A 24,447-nucleotide genomic window follows, 5' to 3' on the forward strand; every position below is an offset into this window, starting at 1 on the left:
GCTGGAGCCACAGCTGTAAACCTGCTGGTCATGATATCGGTTTGTATATGTGATGAGAGGGAAACATGAAGATGAAACCAGGAGATGTCCTTACTGGATCATCAGAGCTGAGCAGGTGATGGAGAAACAGGTTTACCTTTTAGGTGACATGAATGAGTTGAAGGAAAGTTATCAACTGTTTCTGAGACAAATAACACCAGGATCCTTTTCTAAGCAGCTGACAGCTGGTAACTGTGCAGGGGCGGGTCTAGCAAAGTGTTGCCAGGGGGCCAGGTAGGGCATTAACAGGGAGAGGTGGGCACAAAGACATACTTTTCTTTGTTATTCTCATTTAAAATGTCTCACTTTTAAAAAATAATTATCTGAATCTTACAAACGATTGATAGATTGATGCATATATACCATCAAAACAGTGAACATCACTGTCACAACAGTCAGTGTTTATTTTCATTCAAAGGCTTTATGATTTTTCCTATAATGGCGGGCCGGTCTCTAGTCAAAATGTCCGGGCCGATTTTCTGTCCCAGTCCAGCCCTGTATGCAGCTCATCTGCAGTCTGGTGTTACCTACATCTTCCTATTCAGAAGGCAGAATTTCCGAGTTCTGAGTACAATCGAAAGCACCACGACTGCAGTTTTTGCGTTAGATGTAAAAAAGAGCACATGACTCTGTGACGTAGGCTAGAATCATGGCGGTGGTCAACGACGGTCCAGGCGTGGGGTTTCTCTCGTGGAAATATGCACATTATTTTTTTTTTCTATTGGTAGGTGGCACAGTGCACTTGTGGCAAGTAAGCAAGCTAGAAGACTGGCAAAGTTATGGAAGCAACACATTAACAAGAGAATTCTGAGTAAAACCAAAGTTACTTTCCCTAGTAACTAGTTACTTTGAAAGTAACAAGTAACTTGAAGTAACTGAGTTACTTTTGATAGAAGTAACTAGTAATGTAACTAAGTTACTCATTTAAAGTAACTTACCCAACACTGCATATAACAGTTCCTTTGTTTTGAAGAAAGTACACTGAACTACACCTACATTCTGCTTCAGACATTTATCAACCACAAGACGAGACCACATCATTCTGCTTTCAGTCATCCTAAACCCACGCTCATTTATCTGTGACTTATTGATTTATATTGCACAGACAGTAAGAACGGCATGCATGCAACATCATTTCAATGCACGTTTGACTACTGTTTGTCCTTGTGTTATTCCTAAAATCTTAACTTTCTTATTAAAAAATATCCAGTCTGAACTCAGAGCTTGATTGATCCTGGGTGCCACATCACTTAAGTTTAAGTGGTTTCTTGTGTGCAGTACCACAGCTTTGGACACAGCTTATAATTTTTACATGTTTTCAGCTGTTCTTAAAGGTGCATGTAATAAGAAAACAACATTAAAAAAAAAACCTCTGCCACTAGCATTTTAGTTGAAATTCCTACTCTAATTATTTAATTATTCTTTAATTATTTTTGAATTACCGGCTTAAGCTTATCATTTCTAATTAGTTAATGTTTTTATGTGTTTACCTTAAAGGAAACCGCAGAGTCGCTGTGTCGCGCTATCCTTAGCACAGGGATAGGGTAAAATGGAGGCAGATGATCGTATATGGTGACCCTTAAACGGAGCAGCCAAAAGAAGAGTTCTGTTAATAAAGAGATCCACCATACCACTCCTGAGGGCTGAAAATGCCCAGCTGATGATATTTAATGATATTTGAGAAACACTGAGGTTTTGTTTCCGTTTCAATGCACACTTCGAAAAGTCTGCATGAAAATACCAATTACAATTATTTATTTCCATAACATCCAATATAACACTTTCATTTTAAGACATGAATCAGTTGAAAGTCCAAACTTACCATTACATGTGTGTTTCAGGTTCACACATCAGAGTGACTGAGAACGTCGTGCTGTGTTCTTTCCTGAAATAAAAAGCATCCCCTGAAAACAGCCTGGATCCATCTCCGTTCTCAGGCTGATATGAATTTGAAATCAAATAAGTTATTGTGAGCTTAACAAATGCAGCAGTCTTGTGACTGAAAGGTCTTTAATCATAACATACTTCCAGGCAGAGGAAACATGACCAAATGTGCAGCTTTAATCCGGACTGGGAGGTGTAAACAGATCTCACCAATTAAACTGGAACAGTAGTAACTGAACTGCTCTGAACCACACTGTATGATGTTTAGACATCAAGTTTACACGCAGTGTTCACAGGTTTTAATTTAACTAATTAACTTTATAAAAGATTAAACTTTACACTAAACTAATATCATAAAGAATGCCAGGAAGAGACATTTCCATGGCTGGATGACTCACAGCATGAACACACGAGGACTTATTAAATATTTATGAACTATTCACTAGAAGAAAACAATCTGTCTGGAACTTTATCCTCAGTGCCCATATTTCCGACAGCTCCTGAAAGCAGCAGCAGGCTGACTGGCTCTGTGAAGATGGCGGACTGCATACGTGTTCCTCTGCTCCTGCTCTTGATGTGCATCTTTTTGTTTGTACATCCGATTCAAGCTCAAAACAAAGCTATTTCCAAACTTATTGCCGGTGTCGATAAAATGCAGAACCCAGTTGGAGGTCCGGGGCTCGCGGCGGGGAACCCTGGAGTCGATGAGAGGAACCAAGGCGCCGGGGCCTCGCTGTCTCGGAGGCGCTCTACCGGCTGGAAGTTGGCTGAGGAGGCGGTGTGCAGAGACGACCTGACCCGGCTTTGCCCCAAACACTCCTGGAACAATAACCTGGCGGTGTTGGAGTGTCTCCAGGACAGGAAAGAGGTATATTCGCGGGAATGGTAGCTTTAATCCCGGAGAAAGAGGCAGGGTGTGCCTGCAGAACGAGCTAAAGCTAGCTGCTAGCAACCAGACAACGTCACGCCAAACGCCAGGCAAAATTACAGCAATTTATGATTTTTTGTATCGTTTTTAATGTAACACCCAGTGCATGAGAGGACTCAAAACATTTTCATAGTCGTTGAAGTTTAGTTTTCAATTCGGCGTGCTACAGTGCCAGGAATGCAAGGAACTGTGTCTCAACTGAATGCTTCAAATTGGAAAAGTGAGACGTGGATAAGAAAAAAAGAAACTGGTTACCATTTAAATAAAAGTTGGACTATTAACAGGCCGAATTTATCTGAATATATTACCGACTCAGATTAACTATAAACTTGGATCAGAGTACCTATAGGGATTTAATATTGGGCTAAAACTGGTGGATTGTTGGTGCTCTACGGAGTAGTTAAAACACCACGTATGTTTCGGATTAGCTAGCGGTTAAATGTCAAATTATCAAAGAAAAATGCTCCTTTGCTGGTATAACAGTCCGCAGAAACCCAGCGGCACTCTGGCGTGGACAGATGGGTAACCGAGTAACTTTTTAAACCGAGTGACTTTACATTAAAGCTGTTAACTGTTCGGCAGCAGTTGTCGCTAGCTCTGGTAGCCTTGGCGAAATGCTAACCCAGATAACGTTACCAAACCTGCTGCTGGGTGATTTTAAGCTTTTTTTACTTTTAATTTCAGACCCCGATGGTGATTGATAGGGGTGTTGTCCACCTAGTGTGCGGTTGTTATGTGTTAAAGATTGATGTGAGACAGACTGAAGTGTTAGGACTTATTTTGTCTGATGGTTTCCCCCCTGGGGAAGGCTGTTGGTGGCCTCTCTGTGCAGCCCCGTTATTCTCTGTGGTTTTGGGGGTTGTGAGTGTTGACTTGGCGCTGTTAAAGGTACCTTTTGTAATTACCCCCTGGAAATGTGATTTCAGCTTTGACCACAAGAGGCAGCGTTTTATGTTGGGATGTTCTTAGATGTGCACCAATCTAAGAATAAACTTTTTTTGTTTTTTTGTTGTTGTTTTTTTTACAGTAAGTCATTTAAATCTAACCTTGTACTCTTGCAGTAGCAGAGGAAGCTTGTGCTGAAAAGGAACCCAAAAATGCTTTACAGTACAGTGAGATATTAAATTGTGATGTTATCTTTAGTTCTAATAGAAATAAAAGTATATGTATTTTTATATATGTGTATCAATATGAAGATAACAAAACGGTTAATAAAACTCTGTAAGAAAGGTTTTCTTTTAGATTATCACAGTGGCTGGAATTATGTACATCTGATGACTTTAATGACTGGCCTGGTTAAACAGGGAAGGTACCTGGTTTGACTAGCTGCACTGATGTCTAATCAGAGCAACACATTGACATTATGGATAGACGGTAGGATGATAGTTTTAGTAAAATTAGGATAAATAATAAATCTCCTCATCTTTGGTCTTTGAGAAAATGTGGGCATCTTACCACAGCTGTTTATGTCCTGCAAATAAATCCCTCTTTCATTCTCAGGAAGCTGTATGCCTTTATAAAACAATATGTAGAAAAAAAGTAATGAGCTTTTTAACTTTATAATGCATTTTCACTTTCCAGGCAGTTGTTGGCTCTGGTTGTACATAATTTAAAGCATTTTACAAAAGGGGCATAAGAACTATTCATTACAGTGGACATTACGAGGCCCTAATTTGCGAACCTATTCACCTATGAAATTAACTTAACTGGAGATCTACCAATACATTCTTTTCATCCATCCATCCATTCGCTTCCGCTTATCCTTTTCAGGGTCGCGGGGGCGCTGGAGCCCATCTCAGCTGTCATAGGGCGAAAGGCGGGGTACACCCTGGACAGGTCGCCAGTCTGTCGCAGGGCTAACACATAGGGACAGACAACCATTCACACTCACATTCACACCTAGTGGCAATTTGAATTATCCAATTAACCTATCCCCACAAGCTGCATGTCTTTGGACGGTGGGAGGAAGTCGGAGTACCCGGAGAGAACCCACGCAAACACGGGGAGAACATGCAAACTCCACACAGAAAGACCCCGGCCTGATGGTGGAATTGAACTCAGGACCTTCTTGCTGTGACGCAACAGTGCTAACCACCGTGCCACCGTGCTGCCCCACATTCTTTTCAAGTCCAGTTAAAAATATGGATATCTTGCCTTTGTGTACCTTGTCATACTGAGTACCAGACACCCTTCAGAGGAAACTCATTTCAGCTGCTTGTGTCCTCTGTCTCATCCTTTTAGTCTTTACCCACAGCTCGTGGCTGTAAAGAGTAGGAAGATAATCAGTAAATCCAGAGCTTTGCCTTCACAAAGATATTTGTTCCTCTGCATGGAGCCTGACTGTGTACACCACTGTAAAAAATGAAGCATCTGAGAATACACATTTATTTTTATTAGTAAATGGTAGAGCTGGGCGATAGAACGATAACGATATGTATCACGATATAACTTTTACTCGATAGAGAAATTAAGCTATCGCGATAGACCTCGCCGCTCTTGTCCTCTTAAAAAAAAAAGGTCAGCCAATCCAAATCAAGTAGCGCAGAGCCGAACCAATCACAGCCGCAGCGTCACGTCGCGTAACTTGTTACGTACAGCACAAGTGCCAAGCCGCATGTGTGTTTGTTTGGGAAGCAGCCAGCGGGTAATGGAGCCAGCGCGTAATGGAGGAAATGAGTGTGCCGACTAGAAAAATCAACCGAGCGTGACCGAAGAGAAAACAGATGATGGTTCCAATGCCGGAGAGATTGTCGAACGGAAGAGCCAAAGAAGTTCCGTAGTGTGAAGGTATTTCGGCTATTTCAAGTCTGACAAAAAACAGAGTAGCGTGCACTGTAAATTGTGCCGAAAGCAAGTCTGGAAATACAATAAACTGGTGCATGCGTCACACTGTGCGCCACGTTATTGTTTCGGTGAAATGAATTTCTACAATACTGTTAATTCTACTCTCTGCAGTGTTTAAATGCTTACATATACACACAGTTACTGTCCCTCCACACATACGACTCGGTTCTGCTTCTATGCCCCAGCTTTGTTTACTTTTTCCCACCGAGGCTTCTAGACTTCTGATTGGCCAACATTTCTGCACGGTTAGGAATCTAGCGCCACCTGCTGCTTTGGCATGTTCATAGGAGCGTTTTCCTTCATTTCTCCCTTTATGTGTGGACGGGATTATTTTTTAAAACGAAAACGGAAAATCTCCGTTTTCAAAAATACCCGTGTACGTGTGGACGTAGCCTCAGTCTCTGACTGGAAGCGCTAATTCGTCATTCGGCTTTTGTCAGACTAAAGTAACTGTTAAAACTGTTTGAAAAGCTAAGCTATACAACAAGGAGAGACTGAGAATTTCCTTTTAGTTCTCAGTTTATTTGATATTGACAAAAGTTAGTCAGTTTTGTCTGTTCTTCTGTAAAACAAACTAAGATTTATTTTTAGAATTAATATTTTGTTTCTAAGTGGAATTGACAATTTAGTCTGTTTCGTTTGTTCTATTTTGAAACTTAAACGCTTTAGCGGCTGCCTTTTGTGTAGTTTGCAATATTTGCCTTTATTTATCTGAAAAAGTCTCATGTTCCTTAAGTACATCTACCCTGTTGAACTTATTATGGGAAATAAATATTTAAATAAAAACAAGCTGCTGATTATTTCACATTTTACTTGTGAGCAACGGCACATTTAAATCTTACAAATATAGTTATTTGGCTTATATCGTGATAGATATCGTTATCGCCTGAAATGAAAAAAACATATCGTGATATGAAAAAATCTCATATCGCCCAGCTCTAGTAAATGGTAAATAGCACAGCTCTCAGGTCTCTTTTCAGCTCAGTGTGAGAGCCTCTCACTGTCCTCGTTTCCTTTCCTTGTATCCTCATGCATCGATCAGTGCATGAGCACATTCAGCATCTAATACTGAAAAGCGTGTTTGTGTGTGTTTGTCTTTTGGATAATGCCAAGCAAAGACCACAGTCCAAGCATCACTATTTCTTTATGTTACCACCCACATTTTGATTTCTGAAGGACATTAATGCAGAAACATTTACCTCACAAATATCACTTTTTTATCATTGCTGTCACAAATCCCTCCCCCAAATAATTAGATAATAAAAAAGTATAAAAATAACAACAACATAGAATTGATTTGAATCGACTGGTCTGTTGTCGTGATGCTCAGTCGATTCTTTTGAGCTGGGATCAGATTGATGTCAGATATAAATAAATGTTGGATCGGTTAAATATTCAGTCAGGGGGAGATTTCAGGCCGGAGGAGGTAAGAGGTGGAGAAGGCTGAACTGTGGATGAAGGAGAGTGGCCGTAGGTCTGATGCAATTGGAGGCAGAGGTCGGACGGCTCGACGAACATGAAATGTGTTGGAGCTGTGTGGTCAGTTTGAAAATGTAGGTGCTGCCCTGTTCAGTCTGTTCGTCCTTCTTTATTTTAGTGCAGCTGAAGCAACATCCTAATTAAACTTTCCCTAATACTCAACTTCTGTAATAATGAAGTTATTTACAGTTGGGTCTGTAATTTTGGGCACATTTGACACATTTTTCGTAAAGCAAGCAATCAAAATGTGATTATATTGTGATTATATATTATATTGAACGTTTTACAGTAGGGCTGGGCGATATGACCCAAAATTCATATCTCGATATTTTTTAGCTGGATGGCGATATAAGATATATATCTCGATATTTTTTTTAAGCCATAAAGTAAGAACAAAAAGAGTTCTTAGTCAAAGCTGTGTCCCAGATGTCACACAGGCACTTTTATTAACATACAGCACAGATGTACATGAAAAATTACTCAAAATTAAATTATGAGCATTCATTAAATAATAATGCTCCATAAATAAAAGAAAACAAGGTTGTTTTTGTGCTAAACAAAGAGCTCACAATTGTGCAGTCAAAATGTAAACTAAAAGACGCTGAGCGTAATAACAAAGACAGACAGATTTTACAGCTGCTCTTTTCCCAATTTTTACTGTGTGACTGATAGCCTGGAGTTTGAAATCCGCTTCATAACCACGTCTCTTACAGGTGCCATTTATGGTCCTTATACACACACAATACGGTAATATTACGTTGATGCACAGTACGTATCACTCCGCGAAGCTCCTCGGTAGCCGTAATGCGCCGACAATCTATCAAGCGGTGCAGCTCCGTAGCTTACCAAAGTCGTACTCAAACATTTTTGACAGATTGCTGAGCGCCGTGTTCCACATAAAATCGGTTCGTGGCCACCAAGCACAACCAGAATTCATACATAAGGCGCGCTATCAACTTTTGAGAGAATGAAAGGATTTTAGGGTTAGCGCGGTTAGCTCGTTAGCGCGGTTAGCTCGTTAGCGCGGTTAGCACGTTGACGCCGTCCAGCCCCACGCATGGGGCGATGCGCAGTAACTCGTTAACGGAGATTTGCCGTGTCCGTCTTGTCGCTGCCTGCACGTGAAGCGATGGGGTAGGAGGGGGAGTTGTCTTCAGTGAAGGCGAGGCGGAGTAACGTTGCGTAGAGACAAAAGTGGACGAAAGAGAGGCAAACTTGCGGCTCCACAACTATAATTATAACGTAACATAGACTATATCGATATAAAGGATATTGTCACATCTTATATCTCGTATAAAAATATATCGATATGTTTTAAAAACTCGATATATCGCCCAGCTCTATTTTACAGTCTCTAATGAGTCTGAATCATTTATAAAACTCATAAAACCTCTAAAATTGCCTCTTAAATGTTCATTATTTTTAGAAATCTTACTGGTTATCATAAAAATTATATGCACATTAAAAATATCTTTAATAAATTAGCTTTGCTGCCAGTGGTGCAGCAGATGGTTTAAACGTAATCAGGTTGATGTAGTTGAACTTGTGGTGGCTTCAGATTGATTTGGGAGACTGTTAGCACTGAGTCACGCTCATGGTCGCTTTTATTCATCTTCATCCAGATGTGTTCCAGAGAGAGTTGTTTTAAGGAATGTGTACTTCAGCTGCTTTGTTTAAGCTCATTCGACAGCTCCTTATGAGAGACCTGTTGGTGTGGCAGCTTCTGGCTGCTCGCTCTCTCAGTTAAGCTCATTAGCTGTTTGTCTTCAGCAGATCTGCAGCAGACAGAGGCCTCTCTCTGTACGCCACAACAGCAGCTTAGAGCAGCTAAGACGGGTCCTCTCGCTGTGCCCATTATCTGCTTACTCACAATCACAAGACTGCGCCCTCTCGGCTGGTAAAAGTCATCCTGAAATCCTTTGTTTGTAGCCTGCTTATGAAAAATGTAGGGCAGTGAGCTGCTTATAGGTAGATTTTTAAGTGGACAGGATTTGGGAGGTGGTAAAAAATGAATTTATGAAGGCGTTTTAATATTGAGTGTCAGTACAGATGGCCTGCATTCACCCAGAAGGCTGTGGTATTGTTGTCTTCTTGTTACTCATGTTCATCTACTGTTAAGGCCATTTACATGTAAAAATGTTCCAGTTCTAGCTTCTCTAAAGGGCTGCTTTTCACTGCAAATAATCTCTTTTGGGGTTTTAGACCCTGGGCATGAATTACCACATCACCAGGTTAGTAATTGTTTGTGGTCATTTTTCAAGAAAAAAATGTGAAAAATTCAGAGTTGAACCTTTTACTCCTGTTTATCTTTTGGCTTTTGACTCTTTTCTGACAGAACAAAATGTCAGATTGCTCCTCGTTTCGAAATAATAAAAGTTATGGATAGCACTTTCTTAACGTTTTCAGACAGAAATTTAAAAGTATGTTAAGAAATACCAGAAATTTTAAAACATGTTTAAAAAAAATAAGTAAAAAGAGAAGAGATGAGAACGACACGAGAAGTGAGGAAGGAATGAAAACGAGCCCTCGCTGTTCTAAATGGCGGCAGGTTGATGATATTTTCTGTCTCGGCGCCATCTGCAGCGATTTCCGGAGGATTTTATTTAATTTGCATCAAGACCTTTCCATTCCTTTTTAATGTCACTGAGAACAGTGTTTAAGGTCATGACTTAAATTAATGTGATAGATGAAACAGTTTGTGTTTGTAGTGGGTGGAAAAAGACAAACTCGCACAGTCAGAGGATTAGACGCTTGTTTGATCTCAGCTGAAGTCTTTTGTTTTGTTTGCTCTGACTTCCTGTGAATGTTAATACCCATCTTTGCTTGGAATAATTTCTTTGTGCATCTGGACCAGCTGATTGGTTCTTCACTTCTTCTGTTTTGGAGTGGGTGGGGGTTGTTTTTGTCAAATTAATGCTCAGAACTCAATCTGTGGGCTAAGACAGTTTATGGAGGTTTACTTGTGTAGAAAATGTTATTTTTAGGCCTAAATTTCCCCACTGTTGCTGTACAGGATGTTTGATTCACTGTAAAATATGAAGCTTGTTGGGCCTTACATGTTTACTACTGCAGTATTTTTGCAGTTTAACAGGGAAAAGGGAGAAAATCATTAAGTGATTGACCTAAGATTCAGAGATTAAAAAAGTAAGCATTAAGACATAAAATACTGCAGGCTTTGGGGCATTAACACAGTACTATCATGAAAAATCAGTGAGTGCTACCCGTCCCCCTTGGAATCAGAAGCAAAATGCAAAATTTTACCTTCACAGTATTTGGTGCTGTTTATTTGTTTCTATCATGTTTGAACACTCATAGCTTCATAAGGACAGGAGGTATCTACATGAGATTTTCAGGGCTGAAAAACAAATTTAATCTCTTTAAAATCCGCAAACAAATCAGTTTTGGTTCAGCACAGTTTGTGCTGTAAATATGACCCTCTTTGGTCAGCTGGGATATTGTGATAGACTTTGGGTTTCCCAGTCATTTCTTGCAGGGATATTTTTGTCCCGTTCTCACTCCGCTGAGCGGACAAAGCAAATGACAGGAGGGGAAGTCGGCCTCCCGAACCCTCAGTGAGTCTCAGTTCTGCTGTTTTCACGCTATGAGATGAACGCAGTCAGAACGAGCTTTTTTGGGGGCGGTGACAGCGGTGGAGAGGGGTTCTGATATCTTGCCTCTCTACGCCCACTCTGCATGCCCTGTAGCCTGCCCACATCATGTGTATAAGGCCCAGCTGGCACTCTGCAGGTGTGAGAGTGAGATTGAGAGCTGCTTTTAGACTCGGTGCATTTTTGTGTCTCCGTCCTGCCCACTGTCAGGGCTGCTGCTGGTGGTTGTGGTTTTGTGTACGTGGTGCAGAGGGAGTCCAGAGGGCGGAGGCCCCAGAGAGCGAAGGCTCTGCTCCGGCCTGTCCGCTGAGCCTCGTCTTGTTCCTCCGCCCAGCTCCATAATTACTAATTGGCACATTAAGGCTGCAGGAGCTGTGTTTACAACTGGAGTGCTGTGTTTGATGAGTTGGCAAAGATCAGAAGCTCCACAGAATCCAATCAGTCCATTTTTGAATTTATTAATTAAAAAACTAAAATTATTGTCAGGATTAGATGTTATTAGCAGTGATGCAAACACTGTACTACAGAGCTGTCCACTTTCCTATCCTCACATCAGAGAGCAGTTTTTGTTTCTTTCCATAAAATCTAATTTATAGAACTGTAACAATATTTCCCCCTTTAATAATCTGTGAACCATTCATCTTCCATACTGACATATCATTTAAACAACGGTAAAACACTTGTGTCTTTAACCCGGCTGTGGTGGCACAACACAAGCAAATAAAGCAGTGATACCTCAGCATCTCTGAAACTGAATTACCGCCTCTGTGCAGCTACTTTAATCTGATCTTTGATTATCCTAAACAAAGCGTGCAGGTATTTACTTTGTGTGAACACTACGTTATAAATACTGAGAAGGTACTCAACTGGCAGATAAAACAACGTCGTCAGCTTGACATCAAAGTTAGAGCCAGTGCTCCTCCATATTAAAGCTGGGGTCTGACTCGGGTATCTCCCAGGTGTATTTCTGGCATATTCTACTGAGAGGAGGCTCCAGGGTGGATCCAGGGCATGCTGGTTAGATTACATCTCTTGCCTGGTTTGGGAACACCTTGTCCTCCACCTAGAATAGCTGGAGATAAATAGCTGAGGTAGCTGTGGGTGTGTCTGCATGGACCTGGATATGCAGCCGAAGATGAAAATGTCGATTTAATATCAATAAGTAGAAAAATGCTGAATATTGGCCCCAATAATTGGCCTAACAGTACCACTAGCTTTATCTGATTTAGATATCCATTTACTTCCAGGGTTTTATAATGCAGCACAAATAAAAAGCAGACTAATGGAATAAAGTTCACCGATGTTCTTGGAGCTGGTCTGTAATTGGACCTGTCGGATAAATAAAGCAGCGATACCTCAGCATCTCTGAAACTGAATTACCGCCTCTGTGCAGCGACTTTAATGTGATCTTTGATTATCCCAAACAAAGCGGGCAGGTTTTACTTTGTGTGGATATTTTGTTCCTCAGCCAAGAAGGAGGAAAAAGGTTGCTAAGAAACATCATCCGGTGTTTCTGCGACGCTACTTTCAGGTTCAGCATTGACATTTGTCTAAAAATGATATTTCCTACTGTTGTGTTCACACCAACAGTGATAATATCTTTATGAACGCACGCGTGCATGTGTAGGCAGCGAGCACTCTGCTTGTTATCAGAAGCTTTGCGGTTTCCTACTGTTGTCTGCATTAGGATGTCATATTTAAGTAGACGTGATGAATGTTGGTGTTTATGAGGGAGCACGCCTCTGCCACATGCTTTATGACAAATATAATTGAGCGACGAGGCTGCGCAGTTTATTTAAAATCAAAATTTAAAGAAAAGGATGACTTTGTGCTCTTGTTTCGTCGTTTACTTTTGGATTTCCTTTACAGCTGTATGGTTTTGCTTAGCCCCGCCCCCCTCCCATCAGCTACGGTGGGTTTATTTCAGCTCAAGACAACATGACAGGAAGAGAGAACGATATGTGTTTAGTGTAAGCAGCTAATGTGGCCAACAATAACATCTGTTGGCTTCTCTTCTACTTTCTGTGGTCACATGAATGACATTTTAATGCAACCAGATTCACAATAAAGCCATTCTCACTTTGTGTGTTTCTTATCCAACAACAGTGCTTAGCATGAAATAATGGCAGTCACCTCCTGTCAACACTAGAATGACTATTTGGATAAAAAGTTTGAAGTCACATGAGGCTAAAGTTTCCTGTTCTTTAAGCAGTGTTTATGAATACTTCTCCAGGCTTCTTAAAGGACATCCAAAGCTTTTTTTTTTTTTTTTTTTTTTTTGGATGCTGGCTTTTGTTCTGTTCTCTGTCAAAATGATCCCACACAGTGCTTTAATATTGTTGAGGTCCAGGCTCTGGGAAGGCCAATCCATGACTGTTCCACTTTGCAATTTTATCCAGGTATACTCCATTGACAGTGTGTTTGGGATCATTGTGATGTTTAAAAATGTAGCTGTGACCAATCGCAAGCGTTCCTGATGGTATTGCTTAGAGTCTGCATCGTGTTTTATAGATGGCTGTAAACCGGGGGTGGCCAACTCCAGGCCTCAAGGGTCGGTGTCCTGCAGGTTTTAGATGTGTCCTCGAAATAAATGCAAAAGAACCAAGTTTTGTGTAAATACTGTGGTGTTATTCTGGCTTTTGGAATATAATTTAGAAAACTAATTGTTCAACAGTTATGGCTGAAGCATGACAAAGGAAATTTTAATAGGTGCAATTTCCTGTTTTTTAAAGCTCCTCACTGTGTGATGAGGTGTCAGTGTGTGAAATTGGAGGTAGTGGTAACGCACACATCAGTCACACTCCTGGCCCAAATACTCTCCGACTGCCTGTTTGGTCTAGACAAAAACAAGAGTGCACATCCTCTGCAGATAGCCATTTTAAAAATGTGAGAGAAGAAGCTAAAGCTTTAAAGTGGTTGTTTGCACTGGTTAATCTTTAACTGGCCAATAAAAATCCACCACACACAGCTTACAGGATGCAGTTCCTTGTTTGCTCAGGCTGACTGTTTCGATCTGTTTGCTTTTCTTCTTGGTTGGCTCATGTCCACTGAAGGGTTTCGTTTGTAACACTTCCTCCTGCTGCGCTTTCTTCACGCACAGCCTGCTTTTGCTGATTCTTGTTTTCTCTCAGGAGTGTATGCAAATGTGTTGAGTTTTAGTTAAACATTAATTTTTTCTTGTTTCCAGTAAACAGACTACTTTCCTCCCCTCCCCTGTTGTCTATATTTTAAGCTAAATAACTGAGAAGGTGTCAGAAATGGCCATGTCCCCCCTCCGGATTCTCCTTTTCTCTCACATGATGTCATTTTTCTCCTATCTTTTCCTCTCACCCGTTTCCAATTATAGCTCAGCCTCACACCAGCTTCCCCAAGACAAAGGAGGAGAGCTGATTAAGTTTAATTTAGCTGCAGCTGTTAAATGGGAAGGCAGCTTTAGCAGATTGTTCACATTTGGCGAGCGGAGCCTTAAAGCTGGCAAACAAAAAGGCTGAACATCTCAAATATGTGAATGGGTGTGTCTGAGGAGTGAGAGGGTTTATTTACTCTGGTGTTAGATCACAGTTGTAATGCGTGTTCAGCGAGTCTGCAAACTCAGAGATGGATTCGTGGAACAATCGGGATTCAGGTCAGCTGCATGTGAACAGTTTGGCTTTTTGAAGCGATCAGATCCTGAGATAAAGCTGCGCAGATGTCCACATGACTCACATTTTGTTCTGCAACAGTGTGATGGGATACTTAGCTGTTCACTCCACCTTTGGACTGAGCGTGTGCAAATGAGGGTTTTTTTTCCTGTAGGCTAGAAATGGAGGGGGAAAAGTGGAAAAACAAAAGTCCAGCAGTGTTTGATGTGGCGTCAGGCTGTCCAACTCCCTCCAGGTTTCTCCACCCAGCTTTGTACTGCTGTATGTTGACACACTCAACTTTCCAACAAAGCACTGATGGTCAGGAAGTGGGAGAAATATTGAAGTCTTAAGGGCACAAAAAAGAAGGCAGCTGGACTGCTTCAGGGTGACTTCACAAGACTGCCACGACCTGGATGACTGAGCAGCTCCAAAGACGAGAAATATTAAACTAAACTATTTTCTTTTCTTTCTAGTTTGGCAGCATTCATAACATATAGATAAATTAAACTCAGCTGCTTGTAAAGCTAATTTCTTGCGTGTGCTTTCACTATTATGATCTGACAACAAGAACTGTAAGCTCTTACATCGTTCTGTTGTGTCCAAAACAAAAATGGATATAGATTTAAAGAAAATCATGTACTCTCTGGGCAATATTTACTTTAATTTTGTATATATTCATTTTGTTTTCTTTTTTCCTTTAAAAACTTTAGTGCTGTAAAAATGAGAACAGTAGCATTTTGAGACTTTGATCTTGGTAATACTTTATTTAAAGATGGAGCAGGTTTTGGGTTTAACATGAAACAAAGGCAGATATGAAATGTAAAAGTGAGATCAGAGATCAGATGTGACATATTTGGATGCAAACTGTAATGTGATATTTGGTTTTGTCATATATCACAGTCATTTCCTAAATGCTGACAATACAACGGCAGTTTAACTCGAACCCTTTATGTGAACCGCACATCTCGGCAGAGGGGATTTTTCGGCCTGTGTTCAGACTGCAGTACGTTGTGAATGGTTTGCGTTACTGTGATACGCCGAGTATCCCCGAAAAGCTCATTTTCACTTCCTTCTGAAAACCAATTTAATTTTGTCTCTACCAGAGAGGGTAACAGAGGTACAGTCGTTTAAAAAGGGTTTGTGAAATGAGCCCGCTGACGGGTTCAAAAAAAAAAAAAAAAAAAAAGGGTTAAGCATAGTTTTAAAGATAAGACATTTTGCGAAAGTTTGACCTTATTTGACCTTGAAGAAGAGGTCAGACGTCCAAAGTAATGTGGTATTTAGGATCGCCACATATCATTCCCTGTATCCCCAATCTGATTTACCAAAAAAATACAAAGTAGAAAAGTGGCATGTGTGGGCTTCTTTAAAACATGTATTTTAAGGGCAAACACTGTGATAAATGGCTAACAGCATGGCTGACAAGGCAGTAACCAGCGCGGTTTCACAGTCATTTTCCTCCTCACGAGACGAGCATTAACCCTGCGCTGGCGATAATGCTCATCTCAGCCGTCCGAAATGAGCCTCCAGAAAGCAGCGGGTGATGTCACCGTAGCCTCATCCATCTTTCCCCTCTCTGGGGACTGAACTCTGCGATGTGAGAGAGAGGGGGGGACATCGCTCTCACTTAGCTTTTTTTAATTGGTGTCAGTTTGTAGATGCTGCTTGTTTTTCTCGTCCTGCTGTTCTGCGTCAGTCTGGTTCCCATTTACAAACGGAGTCCTCCCAGTGCTCTTTAAAACTCAACGGTACTATCGTGTACCGTCTCCCCCTCCCCCTCTTCACACTGCACTGTTTTTGTGAAGAGCATTGTCACACCAGTGTGTAAAATACGTTGTAAAAAGAGCACACAAACACACTGGCAGTTTATTCCTAGCTGACTGTGGCTACCATGTGGTAAATGGTCAGAAAGTCTTTGGTCATCTGCAGAGCTGTTATTTCACAGACCCACACAGTGAGTTTTCCTCTGGTCGAGGGTGGGGGCAGGAAGTCGGGGGAGGGGTCACCTCGGGTCAAAGCAGAGCTGCAGGAAAATGCCTCGGTGACCGCACTGAAGCAAGAAGCTGAATGCCTGAACGCACCATCCCACAACACACAAGACTGCAGTGGATTATGGGATGTTATAGATTGCAAAATTTCAGTAATTAGGTGTCCTCTCTGTTTAGTCTCAAATATTCAGACCCAATAATTAAACTTTCTGAAGAAGCTAAACTTTTTTTTTTCTCTTCCTCTTTCAGGACTCTGAAATCGCTACAGATTGCAACCATGTAAGTGTGTGGGGTTTTTTTTCTTCTCTCTCTACCCTCACACTCCACCTCCTAGCATGCACTATGATGTCTTATAATTTTATGACGCAATGATTTTCCACTAAAAGTATGCACAAGTTTTGTAATGATTCATATAAACAACCGATAGCCAACATCGGTACTACTGCTTTTTTTTTTCCCCCCCGCTATCCAGAAGTTTGTCTCATTAATGAATGTCTGTCACATTAAATAACAGAAAGACTTTATAATATAAAATGATTGACATGTTAAAATGTTGTTTTTATTTTTTATTTGTCCTGTTTTTCTTTCTTGGGTTTTTTCTCCACTCTGTCCTTATTGGTGTAATTGTCATACCTCGTATCTTCTCTCCCCCAGCTGCTGTGGAACTATAAGCTGAACCTGACCACAGACCCAAAGTTTGAGTCTGTAGCGGTGGAGGTCTGCAAGACGACCATCTCTGAGGTCAGTCGCTAAAAACAAATCTCTGCAGCTCAACTTGATGGTCTTCATTCAAGCCTCCAAACGGTTAAAAGAACATCAGATAAACTGGCAAATTTAGAAGTTTTAAGACAGCTGTGATTTTGGAGTAGACTTTAAAATCAGGAACTAGAGCTGTCAGCACAATGTTAAGAAACTGCAGCCAGTTTTTATGTCCAAAATGTCGAAGAGATGTCAGAGGAATCGGGGCCGGGGCTGGTTGGTACTTATGTGTAATACTACAAGGTGGTGGAGTTAGTCAGTGTAACCTTTATTGACCAGTTAAGTCATTAACCCTTTAAAACCGGTCGGAGCGGGCACGCTCTGTTTTGCGTTACTATTTTTAAATCCTTGTAGAACTGGAACCACGTAAGCTAGCGCAATAATTTTTTTGCATATGAAACCGGAGGAGTTGTACTTACATCTTATGGCATCAGCTTGTCCTCGGTCACGGTTTCCTTCCACATATGGCTTTGCAAAAACTGCATAAAAAGCACTTGCAGCAACAAAAATATAATATTCCAGAAACACGCTTTGCCGATCCGATCAGCTGTTCATAACACTTCCTACGTTGGAATAGACGTCAGCGCGATCTATTGCATTTCCGCCATTACTTGCCAGAAACCGGAAGTGATGTCATTTTCGCGGAAAATGTAGGGTTTTTTTTTTTTTTAACCTTCGGGGCATTATAAGCCTATACTGGTGTTTTTAAAAGGTATGTTTGACTTTATGCTTTTCTGAATAGTTTCTGGGATGTTTAGGACTCATATTGCACTGCTGGAAATAGTTTATTTTGATGCATATGCTGTTTTTTTTTTTTTTTTGCAAATTTGCATTATAATATTTATTTTCGTTTTTCCTGCAGTATATAAAAATTGGTGTATCTCAAAAATAAAACTATGAAGACCATCAAAGTAAATTTCCTGTTGTTGGAAACTATTTTGTGCAACTTTTTTGTATTTACAGTTTTGAGGGATAAACCTCTTAAATTTCTCTAACTAGAAATATATGGTAAAAAACCAAAAACGATTTTCAATTTTTTGTACTTTATTGCCCTTTTTTTGCACTTTATGTAGTTTCTATGGACTTAATGCATACATATTCTTAAAATTTGGGCTATAACGGTTGTATTGATGTATTGCAACTTGAAATGCTCCCACAAATGGCTCCACAGCATGTAAAAATATAAAGATAAGTTCTGGCAGACTTGGTTCTATGGTAGGTCTTAAAGGGTTAAAGCCGCTTTTCCAGATTAGTACCTACTCGGATCGGCAGGTTTTCACTTACAATTGAGTAACACGTAATGTGAGTGGTCGTCATGGCAACGCTGCCGAGCGTCCTATGACGTAATTAGTATGTGACACGAACGCTACAACATAGGTGGACGTTGACGATATCCCTGCTGCTCGGTCTGTGGCTTTCCGTCAGACTCGGGGAGCACGGTGTGTTGCCGGGTTTCAAAAATGGCAGTTTTGATTTTCGTGAACGAGGCGTCACTCGATGAGTTCAGCCAATCGGTGGACTCAAACGAAAGCAAATGTGTGAATCCATTTTTTTTTTTTTCTTCCTCCTTTCATCGTCTGCTCGTGTTCAATGCTTTCATTGCCATCGCAGTAGTTTTGTGTTTGTTGGTCTCTGTGCTTTGGGACAAAATCATAGATCATAAAATTTCAGCTGGTTCCTGATCTGGAAGTGATGGGCATGTTGGAAAATATGAGTGGTTAATTGGATTTTATTTATTTAGTTTTAATTAACTGCTGCAGAGGGACAAACACATTTTCTGCCATTGAAAAGTTGTCACACAGCACTGAGGAAAAACTGCTTACAGATATTTCTTTTCAGTCCCGGTGGTTTTCCTATGGAAGGGCAAAATCTGTTCACGACCCTCACCAATGTAAACTTTTAGCATGAATTACAGTAAAAGGTCCAAATCTAGAAACGATTGGAGTGCAGTACCAGGTAGCACGAAGAAAAGCGCACAGATACAAATGGAGAACTTTTAAAAATGTATTTATTTTTTTCAATGAAAATCACAATTTCTAGATTTTTGTAGGAAAAAGGACATTGGTACATTCAAGTGTAAAAATAAAGCTGAGTTAATCAGAAGTGTTCAGACCTCGTTGTTCTGGACACGTGACACGAGGTGCTTTTAAAGGCAGGTTTATGTTTCAGCTCTCACCGAAGTGTCGCCTTCGCTTTTCTCCATTCAGATTAAAGAATGTGCCGCGGAGGAGCTGGGGAAAGGTTACCTGGTTTCCTGCCTTGTAGATCACCGTGGCAACATCACCGACTACCAGTGCAACCAGTACATCACCAAGATGACCACCATTGTTTTCAGTGACTACCGGCTGATCTGCGGCTTCATGGGCAAGTGTCGCGATGACATCAACACGCTGAAATGTGGCAGCATCAGCACCGGAGAGAAGGTGAGGAGAAGGGATGTCGGACTTCAGAGAAAGAAGCTTGTTGTGTTTGACTAGTGCTGCTTGGTTATTGGTGGAGTAACATCTGTGTCGCTGACTCGTTGTTTTTGGCTCTTATTTACACTCATGTTGTTAGATGTATAAATAATGGGTTTGTATTCAGAACATTTGCTTGATTAGATAATTCTCTACTTTATTTTTCTTCTATTTTTTTTAGGAGATGGAGATGAGATTGTAGTCAGTAATGTTCTGCACATTGTTATATTGCCCATTAACTTGAGTCAATACCTACGAACCAATAATCTGCCATGTTTGTTGTTGTTTTTTTGGGGGGGGCGGGGGGAAATCATGCATTTCATTTGTATGAGCTGTTAAAAATGAATGTTATTAGTTTTTAATGTTTATTTCAACTTGTTTTTTCAGTTTGTACCCAACAGGTGCTTGCTTAGGATACTAATGTGAACCTATATCGTGACAATTATTGAAAACATTCAATACAATACAAAAAAGTTAAAATATTGACGCGAGCTCTAGTCGCAGGTTCATATAAATCGAAGCCCTAACTGTTATAAATTTGGTTGAATTAGACAAGATCTTGCAGGAGAAACTATAGCTGGTTGTCAGGAATCTTATGTTGATGTGTCCAAAGAAACTGCAGCACCAAATGGACTGCTGCACACACCACAGTTGAAGTAGTTTGTGCTGAATGAGCGCTCCCAGATGCCTCAGGATGTGTTTCTGATGCTGGAGGGTGAATTTGTGGTGCACGACTTGATGAATGTTTCAAATGGAAATCTCACAGTTGTTGCAGGTTTACAGCAGAGGTTTAAAAATGGCGGCCTCTCTGGAGGTGTGTCGATGTGTCAGAGAAGATGACATGAGATCTAACTATGCCGTAGCTGTACATCGAAGATTGTTTATAGTGCTGCTCATATTCTTACTGACCTGCTGGATTTTGGTCGGAGAGCAGATAAAACTCAAAGTGGACTGAGCTCAAATGAGAGAAGAGGAGTTTGTAGCAGCTTGTCAGCGAGCAGAGCGAATCGATCTTCCACTGAACGTGTTTCCCTGCCGCAGAGCTCCATAAGCTCCTCAGACACACACTTATTATCACGTTGGCACGATTAGAGCTCAGAGAGGATGATTTATCTGTGGGCGGGAGTGCTTTTAGTTTCATTATCAGAAATTTGTCACAGTGGCTCTGAGTGGAAATCGGACAGACCATGTTGGCGCTTTAACTTCTCGCACACTGAAACGACACGAGGCAGGATTGTTTATGAACTGATTCTCAAAATGAGAAAATGTGTTATTAACTCAGCTTTAACTTGATGTTAAACTTTAAAATCAAGCTTCAGCTCTCTACTTTGTGAAATTAATCAGAAATTTGTCTTCCACCTGTTGTTAAAACTAGATGGTTGAGATGAAACGACTGTTTGCATTCTCCTAGATTCCTGAATATAAAAAGATAAAGCCCATCTGGACTCTTATCTAGTCCTTGATCTCACAGGCTTAAAAGACAAAGGAGGAAACAAACTGAGGAAAAGGAGCGCGCGCAGTAGCGAGTAAAGCCATTGTTTTATAGATGAGGTGTTTATGTGGATTTGGACGGGAAAGCAAACCCTGAGCCTCCTGAGCATTTAGCTGACAAAGAACAAACGTTTTCCAAGAGCAGAAGCACAAAAGGTCGCTGAAACTGTGTTTAATTTATTTATTTTCTGCAGCTGACCTCTGTATTTGGTGATATCTCACTATACGAAGCGGCCCGGCTTCTTGTAGATAGCTTGTTGATATCATTTCTTGGCTTATCTGTAGAACTGACAAAGGAGATGAGGTTGGTGTGTGTCATTGAGAACTGCATGACCCAATGTGCATGTTCTCTTTGACACATTACATAATAGATGGAATAAATAAAAATAAACTGGTGCTGTTCAATTCAGTTTACACCAACTCCAATCAACTTTGAATAAGTATAAAGGAGACGTTTCAAATGCACCAACTTGTTTTGACCACCCACCTTTCCCACTGACTGATATGAGCCTTTACCCACAATGCATTTCTTTAAGTTGCATTGTGAGTTTCTGTTCCTCACAGGCAGGAAACTGCTGCACTTGTAATAATTCATGATATTGGGGCACAAAGCTGGAAAAAGTGTAGATATCTGCTGGACTAATGAAGTGATAATGTTAAAATAGCTGCTGTCTGGAAACGAATCCTTGTCGTACCGGAGCTGAGCCACACCGGCAGTAGTAACTGTGGTACCTTTGCCCTCCTCACAGGACGTCCACTCTCAGGGCGAGGTGATCGCCTGTTTGGAAAAAGGTTTGGTTCGTGAAGTCGAGGACCAGGCGGGGGCGCACGTCATCAGGGAGGAATGTAAAAAGGCCATCATGAGAGTCGCCGAGCTCTCCTCCGACGACTTCCACCTGGACCGCTACCTCTACTTCTCCTGCAGAGACGACAGAGAACGCTTCTGTGAAAACGTAAGAATCCTTTATTCTAGAGCTCAGAGGATTCTTTTATTCAATTATTTTAAATTGATCAGTAATACTCTTAAATGTCACATTCTGGAAACACTTTCTAACGTTCTCTTCTCCCGATCTACCTTTTTTAAAATATTCTATATCCTATTTTAAAAAAAAAAAACTGCTAAATTTGTATTATTTGTAAGCTGAAGTACCATCCAACTAGGGTCTTCTCAAATTAACGTCCCTTTGTTTCAAGATGAGCTAAAATGTGTTTCTCTGAATGTGCAGATTAGCCGAGACTATATGACGTTAGCACAAGAAGTTAACGATCAGAAAAATCCAGATGTTTTTATTTACTTTGAAAGTTAGAAGACAAACCTTTAAACCGTGAGGGAGAAATTACTTTGTGAACATTCAAATTAAAATGAACTAACAGTACCTGACAGTATCAACTACCCAACTACATTATTAAATATTATAATGGAAGACATTATTCATTTGTTACTCGCTCAAAAAAAAAGTTCTTCAGTGGATCCAAAGTGATAAACTATAAAGAAAGATTGCGGTTTTCCCACGTTGGTTTCTTTTCACTGACTCCTGAACTGAATTGAAAGTTCACGTTAAAGACGTCATAGTTATCTCTGACTGCAGGCTCGTTTGTGGTTCCTGGGAGATTTAAAATTAGAATGTGAGGTAGAGCCTTCAGCTTTCAGGCCCGTGTGCTCCGAACCCAGCTCCCAGTTTGGATTCAGCTGCTCTACTTTTTAAGATTAACCTTCAGTCTTTCTGTTTTTTGGTAAAGCCTATAGTTGGTTGGTTAGTTGCTGCCTTCTGTGTCACATGGGATAAAGAGAAGTTGTAGTTGTTACCTAACATTAGTAAAGCACCTTAAAATGACTGAATTTGAAAGTTGATGAACTTTTTCCTTTTTTTTTTTTTTCCAGACTCTAGCTGGGGAAGGAAGAGTTTACAAATGCCTCTTCAATCACAAGTTTGAGGATTCCATGTCTGAGAGGGTGAGTGCCATTTACTGTGTCCACATTTTATTTATAGAGATTTTTTTTCCTCTACAAAATACTTAAAATGAACCTTTTCCATCTCCTGGTGATGGGGAAAAAGTCTTATAGTGATGATGGTTACAGAACAATGAAGTGTACAAATTGTGATGGATACGGCCTTCCTGCAGATTAAAAATCAGACTCGTTGAGCATTCAGTTGTGTAATAAGTGTCTGTGTATGTTGTGTGTCATCAGTGCCGCGAGGCGCTGACCACCAGACAGAAACTGATTGCTCAGGACTACAAGGTCAGCTACTCGCTGGCCAAAGCCTGCAAGTCGGACCTGAGGAAGTACCACTGCAACGTGGACACCAGCATGCCCCGAGCGAGGGAAGCTCGCCTGTCCTACCTTCTGCTGTGTCTGGAGTCAGCCGTCCATCGAGGTGAGCAGACCTTTATCTGTCGCTCTTGGCTCCAGCAACTAATTAATGTCCCTTTTTGTTTGTGTGGCACTCAGAGGCCACTGAGAGCTCAATTACATGTCAGTCATTGCTCTGTTTCTCCACCACGAACCCGCTCCTGTTTATTTTGCTGAAGACTAGTCTGAGGCAGACAAAGTAAAACTGTCGAGTTTGTGTGAGGGTAGAAGGTTAGTTTCATTTAACCTCAGAAGTCAGTTTCCAGGTTGGTTCCTCGAGTTGTTTTTGTGAAATGTGTTTGAATATTTTGTGCTTAAACGAGATACCACAGCTACAGTGTGTGTGTGTTTTTCAGGTCGTGTGGTCAGCGGCGAGTGTCAGGGTGAGATGATGGATTACAGGCGGATGCTGATGGAGGATTTCTCTCTGAGTCCTGAGATCGTGCTGCACTGTCGCAGTGAGATTGAGAGTCACTGCTCCGGTCTGCACCGCAAAGGACGAACGCTGCACTGCCTAATGAGGGTCGGCCGAGGAGACATGGGCGCCATCGATCCCAGCTGTCAGAAGGCGGTGAGATGGCATTTATAATATTCACTGTATGGTTACAGAAACATTTACATAGATATCACTGTACAGATTTACCTGCATGAACACAACTGTTTGACCGTCCCACAGCCATATTCCTACATGTCCCAGAATGTCGTGTAATGTCTTGCGCTCACTTTTTGATTTTATTATGATATTTTTTCCGTCCACAGCTGCAAACGTTGATCCAGGAAGCCGACCCCGGGGCCGACTACCGCATTGATCGGGCGCTTAACGAGGCCTGTGAGTCCGTCATCCAGACCGCATGCAAACACATCCGCAGCGGCGACCCCATGTGAGTCCTTGTGGAGGGAGAGGGATCCAGCAAATAGAAATCCTAAAATTTGACACAGTAGAAAGTGCAATGATCCCACCTGCTGTATGATCATGTGGATAAAAACCTGAAGAA

At 41.1% G+C, this 24,447-nt stretch overlaps 1 protein-coding gene across 5 annotated transcripts in view; it reads left to right on the forward strand.

The window, feature by feature from the left end:
- The first annotated feature begins 2,427 nt into the window (after positions 1-2,427).
- The window catches only part of LOC147326703 (Golgi apparatus protein 1-like), a 37,309-nt gene continuing 15,289 nt past the window's right edge, over positions 2,428-24,447 (forward strand). For all 5 annotated transcript variants that reach the window (XM_086302029.1, XM_086302030.1, XM_086302032.1 and 2 more), the window contains exons 1-9: positions 2,428-2,791; positions 16,643-16,672; positions 17,048-17,134; positions 19,360-19,575; positions 21,849-22,052; positions 22,982-23,053; positions 23,291-23,477; positions 23,809-24,023; positions 24,212-24,333. In XM_086302029.1, coding sequence (XP_086158155.1) covers positions 2,459-2,791; positions 16,643-16,672; positions 17,048-17,134; positions 19,360-19,575; positions 21,849-22,052; positions 22,982-23,053; positions 23,291-23,477; positions 23,809-24,023; positions 24,212-24,333 — 1,466 coding nt within the window. In that variant the 5' untranslated portion in view covers positions 2,428-2,458. The remainder of the gene's footprint in view (positions 2,792-16,642; positions 16,673-17,047; positions 17,135-19,359; positions 19,576-21,848; positions 22,053-22,981; positions 23,054-23,290; positions 23,478-23,808; positions 24,024-24,211; positions 24,334-24,447) is intronic.

This window comes from Aulonocara sp. 'chitande type north' Nkhata Bay, linkage group LG7 (assembly GCF_057382095.1).
Source record: "Aulonocara sp. 'chitande type north' Nkhata Bay isolate Kocher_YH1m ecotype deep benthic linkage group LG7, A_spYH_male_GT1.1, whole genome shotgun sequence".
Classification (NCBI taxonomy): domain Eukaryota; kingdom Metazoa; phylum Chordata; class Actinopteri; order Cichliformes; family Cichlidae; genus Aulonocara; species Aulonocara sp. 'chitande type north' Nkhata Bay.